Here is a 9,687-nt window from a genome sequence, read left to right as displayed (position 1 = left end):
CTCAAAATTTTCGGTAAAAATTCAAGTGATGCATACCTCAATTCCACTTTCATCTTCTCTATTTACTGTAGGACATTCATGCAAAGAAGAAGGTTGCATGAGATGCAGCTCATGCTTGGAGTATTGAAGCTAGAGTAAAGTGGATGTTTAGTAAGCAACTCGGTTGATAGTGGAGAAATCCATATTTCCAATATTTATGTTTCCCAATTTTCTAATTTTCAAATTAATTTCTAAAAACAACTTTGATTTCAAAGAATGAAAACTTTTATTAATTTTACAAAATTAATTTCATAAATTAATTTTCTAATAAAATTAATAATAAATAATTAATTAAATAATTCTAATTAATTTAATATCAAATATTAAATTAATTTTACACAAATTCCACCTTCATGAATTTAATATTTAAATCATATTTAAATATTAATTAAATTCTCCAATTCCGTTTAATTCTAAAATTAAACGCGTAATTATTTCCCTAAATTCTAATTTGAACATTGCAAATTAACTTATCACGCTACTCTAAAGCTAATCCATTTACGAGCTAGTAAGGGGATCTTGTGGACCTACAAATAATGAGCTCCAACGATCCGAGATTAATTGGCTAAACTTTTTAGCCCGAATTAACCCTAATTCGTTAACTAATGGGTCACTTCACTAAAGCCCATAGTTGCACTCCTCTGTAGATATATTATGTCCACTCGATATAATCCTGATTAGTAAGTTAAACCTTCACAGGTTGTTCGTAATAATGGTTGGGTCAAATGTATGTTTTACCCTCGAGATAACCTCTTGTTTCTTAAGTCCCACTGATTCTCTAATGAATAATTGATTTATGATTCAATGAACAAATTGAGTCCCTCTCGGGCCAATGAGAGGGTGGGGCACCTTGTTCAAGACCTGAAGTCAGCACTTAAGGGAACAACCTCTCTACTATCTCTGAAAGTGAGTAGGAGTGAATTCCATCTTGTACCCTATGTCCCCAGCTATCTACCTGATCTTACCCCTGAAATGGTGGTTTAATGAGCCAGCACTGTTGAGCCAACCCTCACCTATGCAAATTTAAGGATAATCCCGAATAAACAGGAGTTCATAGTTAGCTCAGAATTAAGGTCAAGTTACCTAGGTCATCACTTTGAAATTGTCAGTCTTAAATAGTAAACAACGTTATAAAGTAAGAGTGATTGATTTCGTGGTCCGATCTTGCATAAACTCACTACATAGGACGCCACCACTCCTCACGTCATAACATGTACGAATTAGGATCACATTGTCATGTAGTACTTTACAAATCTTTGCAACAACTACAGAGTGGGCCGCATCCAATTGTGTTACCAAAATAAGGCACTCGACCTCATTCATATACTATAGATCATTTTGACTATTTACTCGAACTTGATCCACTTTTATGTCTCCACATAAAGTTCAAGTACTCATGTAATAGTCATGGGTCTTTTAGTTTATTGGATTTCTAAAACGAAATAAGCAATACATATTTTCAATAACAACTTATTGAATTTTGAAAATAAGTTTTATTATTTACAAATCACGAGTTTTAGGATATAAAACCCAACAAACTCCCACTTGGACTAAAACTCCAGTGGTAACTTACATATTCGAATATATAAAACTGAGTTTCTGAGTTTTACAGAGAAATATAATAAACTAGGGCATCTCATACCCATGGTTTACCATTCCGTATCCCATACCCGATGTTTCTCCCACTTTCCCTAGGTTATTAACCTGGTATTCCTAGTCTTACGAGGAGATTCTCAAACACTTTAGTCGAGGGAATTTTTGTAAACATGTTAGTGTCCAATAGACTTCTTATTAAACTATATGGGGAATGCATTTTATTCTCAATGTTGACCAATAAGTCATACTTTCCTCCCACTATATCGAGGTACTCTCAATTATTTGAGTAAGACACATCTGGTCTGTCTAAACAACTCTTGTTTAGAGTGTTAGTTCAATGACTCTTTTATTGATCTATGCAAGTTTTATGGAAACAAATAATACAAGGTGATCTGGAATAATATTCCAATAATTGGAATGATGTTTGAGAAAGAATCTAAGACAATTAGAAAGTTTGATATTGGATTTCATGTTCTATCAAATAAACCTAGAAAACTTAAACTTCTGATACCTTGATCCAATCAAAGTATTTTGGTTTTATTTTACCTAACAAGTTTTGTACACTTTGAACGTTTCTAGTATTCTAAACTTATCATTCAGGTAAAATAACTACTTGGCTTAATTGATTTCTAGCCATTTTAAATATTTGAATATTTGCAAATGGATTTTAACTAGGTTGGTTTTTTAACATAAGTTATTGTGCGATAGAATAAACATAATTTTTGAAAAATGAACATTTCATTTACAACAAAAACATATACAATTTGTTCTTTACATGATAACAAAAACAGATAATAATATCATCAAACAACATCTCCCACTGGTTAAGCTGAGCAAGTAGTCCTCAGGAACTAGTTTGTCTGTTTTGCTTTCTTTACTTTAATCTCAGCAAGGTGCTGGGGGTAGTTCCTCTTCCACTGCTATTTCTCGTTGCAGTGGAAACAATTTCCTTTGACGGGAGCATTAGCCTTGCCTTTTCTACCAACGGGTTTCTTCTTCCCTTCCCTTTGCTATTCTTAACGAAGATACTCTTATTTGTGAAGAGGAAGCAACATCAGGCTTTTTGGAGGACGTTCCTCTCTTTTTAGCGGTAGTAATGTGTACTTCCGGCTCCAGACCTTTAGCTCTCAATATTGTTTGGTAAGCCTGTAGCTCATTCAGAAGAGTAGTCAAGTTGTATTCAATTTTATTCATAAGCGCGTTCGTGTAGAACTGCATAAAACTTTTCGGAAGAGATTTTAGAATAAAACCACTTGACTTCTCTCGTCAACGACAACGCCATTTACTTCTGTCACATTGAAGTGGACCATCGTGTCCAGGACATGTTCACGAACAGAGGCCCCCTCTTTCATGCGGCAGTTGTAAACGTACTTAATAGCATCATGCCTTAGGGAGAAGGACGGTTGCCTGAACATCCCTCGTAGAGATTCCATAATCTCTTTGGCAGTACCTATAACCTCATGTTTCTTTGCCAAAACATCAGATAGCTGGCTAGGATATAGGCACGAGCTTTGTCATTTGCCTTGATCCATCTATTGTACGCATCCCAAACAGTTCAGTTTGCTTTAGTGAAGAAAATACAAGTACATATTAAATGCAGTTTATGTAAATGTATTTTCTCTATCCAATTAAATTAAATAAAGAAAAAATCTCAATAAATAAATGTATTTTCCCTCTCAATCTGAAAATATGAAAAAAATCATATCAAATGAATCTTCTATTTTTATAATAAATATAATTTTTCTCTCCATCATTAAGAAAATTTTGAAAATAGGGAAATATATATAAAAATCAGAAATAAAAATAATAAAAAATGATAAATTTGTCCAAAAATAATATTAAAAGTCTTTTTTGAAAAATTTCAAATTTAAAGATATTTTTGAAATATAGGACTAAAGATGGTTTTTTATGTGAAAATCCAAGGATTTAAATGTAAATAGTCTATCACATTAGTGAAAAAAACTAGGCCAAAAGTTTGGATCAAGCTCACTAACGGGCCAGGGCTAACCTTCAGAGCATTTTATGGGCCCAAAAGCATTAGTCCCGATTTAAAACACCTCTCTATAAATTGATCAGAATTTCACTTTCTCCTTCCTATAGAGAAAAAAACCCTAGTTTCTTAAACATTCACTCGCCCCAAAATGGCCGCCGCCGCCGCCGCTCGCCCTTTAGTCGCCGTCCAGTCTCTCGAAGGCGACATGGCCACCGATTCTTCTCAGACGGTGCCATTGCCCGATGTCATGAAAGCTTCTATCCGTCCTGATATCGTCAACTTCGTCCACGCCAACATTTCTAAGAACAGCCGCCAACCCTATGCTGTGAGCAAGCGCGCAGGTCATCAAACTTCCGCAGAATCATGGGGTACTGGGCGAGCCGTTTCTCGTATCCCTCGTGTTCCTGGTGGCGGTACTCACCGTGCTGGTCAAGGAGCTTTCGGAAACATGTGTCGTGGAGGTCGTATGTTTGCTCCGACGAAGATCTGGCGCCGATGGCACCGAAAGATCAACGTGAATCAGAAGAGGTATGCTGTTGTTTCTGCCATTGCTGCTTCTGCAGTTCCTTCTTTGGTTTTGGCTCGTGGCCACCGGATCGAGTCTGTTCCGGAATTGCCGCTTGTGATTAGCGACTCCGCTGAGGGAATCGAGAAAACCTCTTCTGCGATTAAGGTTTTGAAGCAGATCGGTGCTTTGCCTGATGCCGAGAAAGCGAAGGACAGTCATGCCATTCGCCCTGGTAAAGGTAAGATGAGGAACCGTCGCTACATTTCGCGAAAGGGTCCGTTGATTGTTTATGGTACTGAAGGTGCTAAGCTTGTTAAGGCCTTCCGCAACATTCCGGGCGTTGATATTGTGAATGTTGAGAGGCTGAATCTTTTGAAGCTTGCACCTGGAGGTCATCTTGGAAGATTTGTTGTCTGGACCAAAACTGCTTTTGAAAAGCTTGATTCCATTTATGGATCGTTTGAGAAGTCGTCTGAGAAGAAGAAGGGTTACGTTCTCCCAAGGGCCAAAATGGTCAACGCTGATTTGTCTAGGATCATCAACTCCGACGAGGTTCAATCTGTTGTTAAACCCATCAAGAAGGGTGTGAAGAGACCTTCATTGAAGAAGAACCCTCTTAAGAACCTTAACGCCATGTTGAAGCTTAACCCATATGCTAAGACTGCAAGGAGAATGTCTTTATTAGCTGAGGCACAGCGCGTGAAAGCTAAGAAGGAAAAGCTTGACAAGAAGAGGAACATTATCCCTAAGGTATGTCTTGAATTTGTCTTTATGGGTCTGACTTTTTAATTACTATGTGGTTGGTTTCAAATCGTAGGAAATTTTTAAATTTATCAATTGAGTATATGATAATGATGGTTTAAACCAATTTTGAAATGCGATTCAATATTCTAATGTGGTGAGATGATAAGATTCTACTGCACTAGGATGCCTTTACATCATTACATTTGCAGCAAACCGTATTGTTTTGTTTGTTATATTCTATAGTATGGCATAGATGAGAATTGGATGCTGCCAATTCTCTTAGCAAACCCCTATTCTTTGATTGATACATATCATTTGTTTCCCATTGACATTGATGAAGCATTTGTGAATTGTTTGTCCATTCTTTTCTTTGAACTGATTGCTAAGTGGGCTTGGTTAGTTAGTTTCTTTTCTCTTGCTTGATATGATATCGTGACTTTTGAGAGCCTATTTGACCCATATGGGCATTTTGACTTCAGGAGGAGGCTACAGCAGTAAAGGCAGCAGGCAAAGCATGGTACCAGACAATGATTTCAGATAGTGATTACACCGAGTTTGAGAACTTCTCCAAGTGGCTTGGTGTCTCCCAGTGATTTCCCTTTCTCTTTGACATTTTCATAGAACCTTAGTTTGTTAATTAAATTTTGTATGCTGCTGTTGCTGGCTTTTCTGTTTTGGGTCATGGAGGAAAGTAGGTTGAGGAATAGTCCATATTATACTGAATGGGATCTTGAGAGCTTCCTCCTTTCTTGCCTCCTATCTTGTCTTGGTGGAAGAGTATTTACTTTTGGAAATGAAATTGAACATCTGAAGAGCTTTAGGGAGGTCAATTTAGTTTTTTGGTATCAGTAATTTGCACCGAGGTTTACACTTTAATTTTATATTTAAATTTTGAGTCTATTGTTTGCTATTTTGATAGTTACAGTTACCGATACTTTGTACGGCAGGTCTCATTTTTTTTCCCTTCTCGATGAATGTTCGTGCGATCTGAACAGATAAGTAGTATTACACCAACAGATAAGTAGTCATGTTGGCTTTCATCACCTTGATTTACTGGTAATCTTATACCATTTCCGATGGTTGACTGGCCTGTTAGAAGATTTAGTGTTTCTCATATTACATATTGTAGTATATGTACTAAGGACATGTTTGGGGCATAGACTATCAAAGATTATAATAAACTATCTTTTGTTATAGAAAATATTATTTTGCATTTTCTAATTAGTTACAGTCAAATACTATTTCAAATCCTTTGTTGTTATTTAGTACAATTTTCACTATTTTAAATTCATTTTTTTAATTTTTTGTTACAGTGTTTAATGTTTATTTTTTTCTCAAACAAAAATAGTTTACATCTCAAACATATATTATTATAATCTAAGTTAAAATAATCTACATATTCTAAACACAAATTATTGTAATTCAACTATAATAATTTATAACTATAATAACTAACTTCTTGTCCCAAATGCTTTTCAAATTGTTACAAAATTTAGAAATATAGGGATTATTTAAGTTGGGAACTATTTTATTTTCGACTAAAATGATTTTTTTTTGTTTGAAAGTTGAGAATGAGATAGTAAATATCGTAGGAAATAATAAAAAAAAAATGATGAATGTAAAATAGTAAATAGTATTGATGATAACTCATCCCAAACGTCCTTTTAGTTTTTAAGAGGTATTGTAGTCACATGGAGTTTTGAGAGTTTGACTAATGTTTGTATTAATTTTATATTGATTGTCTCTTTTATTTATCCTTTCCTTTTAGTTCTCTCCTCCCATCTCATTCACTGTCTCTGATTCTCCTCCCAATGGCCATAGCTGCAACCAATGTCCACTAAAACAAAACATTCAAGATTTGGTTGACACTGTTCAAAAACCTTCCACATACTTCCATCGATTTACTTCATTTTTGAAGAATCATCACGTGGGTTTCTTTCAACAATTTTATTTTCTTCTCTTGTTTTCAATGAAGTCATTCAACCCTTAGGATTTGTTTGTTTTACCGTATTGTCATGATTGTTTGGTAAGATTTCACTTTTTAAAATCTAGATATTATTCATATAATTTAAAAATCCATCTAAAATGGTTTTGTAGTACTCTCCACATCAATTAATCATGACTATTAATTTTAATCAAGTATTAAATATTAATACATTATTTAGATTTTAATAAATTTCAACTTTTACATTTATTATTGGTATTTTATATTATCTTAACTATTTAATATAAAATTTTATTTTAATGATTAATATTTAAATTAATTTAATTATTTTTATTTATTAAATAAAATAATTTAAATAATATTTAATTAAAAAATGTTCATATTGATATTTGATTAAATAATCAATCAATATAACAATGTATTAAATAATTAAATTTAATTATAACTACCTTACTTGTTCTTTTAAATTTGATTAAATAATTATTTAGTTTTAGTTTTTATATATAAAATTAGTAGATTAAATACATTGATTTAACTTCCCAACATTAATTATCAAATTCAAACACAGAAATTAATGACCTAAGTCATTTAATATCCATGCCCATGATACAGTATTGTAAGCCAAACGATCCTTAATGTTTTTCTAACCTTACAAAAAAAAAAAAAAGTTTCAAGGTCCATAATGAAATATTCATTTGAATATATTTATATTTTAGAGTCAAATTTGCTCTTGCGATGGGAGAAATGATCAAAACTAAATGACATGGCCAAATTACTAATTCTAATACTATTTAAAATTTGATAATGTACAAAAATACCACTGCTATCAAATCCCTAAAATTATGGTGTATTTCAAAGAAAAATTTATCCATCTAAAATAAGATTTATTTGGTCCGTATCTTCTAATATCTAGAATCTTTTCATATTTTGTCACACCCCTTATACTAAAAATAACTTGATCTCCACACACATACCTTGTAATAGCTAAATTATTCATTAGATTGAATCATGCAAATGCAAATACTATGTACTAAAAGACCATCAACTGAACGTCACGGATCCTCTATACTAAAAACATAAAATTAAAGTCTAGACTATAATCTAAATTCTCCTTCTTAACTTCCCATGGTGCCTACTCTACATACTAGATTCACCTCCACCAAATCCATTCTTCTCCTTTACAACCTCCCATGCCGCTATCCTACTACAACTCTTCCTAAGAAATACCAATTCTTTTCAAATCTTTCGTTCATCTTTCATTCCAATCTTTAAACTTAATAAAAAAAATACAATACATACTTAAGTTTGAATGCATTTTGAGAATATCAATCTAATGACCAAATGATCAACCAATGTCAGTCTTATAAAACCAATCTTGAAAAGTTAGACATATGGAGATACAAAAAGATATATATATTTCATATCATATATCGTGAACAAGGATAGAATCGATCAATTTTTTTAAGAAAAAGGAAAAAAACTATACACATAATTTGGAGAATAGAATACATGAATATCACTAGGTAAAGGTAATTTTTTTAAAAATAAAAAAATAAAAACAACATATCTTTTATGTGTTTAAACCACCCGTAATATTTAAAAAAATTAACCAACCAAATCCCAACAAAATCTACTTAACAAATTTAAAAACAAACTAAAAAATTTACCTAAATTCGTGGGGAGATATCCACCCGTCTTATTTGAAGACATCTCGGGATTGAGAGGTAGAATAGAGATGGACCCTCTGCACCAATGTAATGGCCATACATCTGAAATTTTAAAAGTTGCCATTTATCCGAATGAGGGTCTTCTTTCGGCCATTTTGTACAAATTTTCCAGAATTTATCAGGCAAGGTTGATCAAGATGGGCCTTCTTTTAGATTATCACGTATCTGATTGGGCCTTTTACAGGCTCGTCGGCCGTGTATCCAGCCCAGTCCAAGATAGTATCTTGCTGCAAATCACGAAACAACTTCTTAGTCATCAATTGCCATAAAAGCCCAAGTCAAGAAGAAATTGTGGTTGATAGCAAATTTTCATGTTTCATTTGAAGAGTAGAAAAACCAATGATTCATGAAAAAATTAAAAAAAAATGTCTGACAAGAGAAACAACAAATTTTAAAGTTTAAAGATTTTAAAATTATAAAAATAGTAAAACAAATTTATATAATAAAAAAACACTAATTAGTAAATGACAAAACCAACCTAAAATAACAAAATTAAGTAGATACATTTATGATATCCACAATATTTGAATGACGAATATATGATTGCGTTTGACACTTGAGGGAGTTTCATCGTCTTCATTCTATGACCATTTTGCTCATATGATCTTGAAAGCCAACTTTAAACACTATCAGTCCAGAATATCATTGTTGAAAATGATGTTAATATCATTGTTGAAAATGATGTTCAAAGTAAAAACAAAAACATGAAACATATGTGTGAGCGAAAAAGGTCGGTGACTTGGCGAGGATGGTCGTCAAAAGCTAGCCAAGACGATGGACAAACATGATATTGATAAGGAAAAAAAGAAATTTGGGGGCGGTTAAGTAAAAGATGAAGAATATGAGATTTATGGTATTTATCCTATTTTAATAATAATAATGATGATGATAATAATAATAATAATAATTATTATTATAATTATAAAATGAGCGATGTATATAACTTGCACTTGTTTCAAATATTTAAAGTTTAATTCCCATTTATATGTTTTTTTAAATACAACAAGTCATTTTCATTTTCAGGTGTTTCTATATGAAAAATTTAAAACATCGAAAATATAAAAAAAATCAAATTAATTTGATAACATTATGTATAAAATAATAAAAAAATATTTAGATACAGTTAAATTTGTAA

At 32.6% G+C, this 9,687-nt stretch overlaps 1 protein-coding gene across 1 annotated transcript; it reads left to right on the top strand.

Annotated features, from left to right (window-relative positions):
- The first annotated feature begins 3,720 nt into the window (after positions 1 to 3,720).
- On the top strand, positions 3,721 to 5,808 carry LOC120091219 (60S ribosomal protein L4). Its single transcript, XM_039049141.1, has 2 exons — positions 3,721 to 4,886; positions 5,360 to 5,808. The coding sequence occupies exons 1-2, from the start codon at positions 3,777 to 3,779 to the stop codon at positions 5,471 to 5,473; spliced, it is 1,224 nt and encodes a 407-aa protein (XP_038905069.1). The 5' UTR covers positions 3,721 to 3,776; the 3' UTR covers positions 5,474 to 5,808.
- The last annotated feature ends 3,879 nt before the right edge of the window (positions 5,809 to 9,687 follow it).

This window comes from Benincasa hispida, chromosome 11, assembly GCF_009727055.1.
Source record: "Benincasa hispida cultivar B227 chromosome 11, ASM972705v1, whole genome shotgun sequence".
In the NCBI taxonomy this organism is placed as follows: domain Eukaryota; kingdom Viridiplantae; phylum Streptophyta; class Magnoliopsida; order Cucurbitales; family Cucurbitaceae; genus Benincasa; species Benincasa hispida.
The sequence above is the reverse complement of the archived record's forward strand: the minus strand, read 5'-3'. Positions and strand labels throughout refer to the sequence as shown.

Coding starts and splice junctions, on each gene's coding strand:
- LOC120091219 (XM_039049141.1), top strand. CDS start 3,777: ATGGCCGCCGCCGCCGCCGCTCGCCCTTTAGTCGCCGTCCAGTCTCTC. Junction 4,887..5,359: donor AGAGGAACATTATCCCTAAG/GTATGTCTTGAA, acceptor TTTTGACTTCAG/GAGGAGGCTACAGCAGTAAA.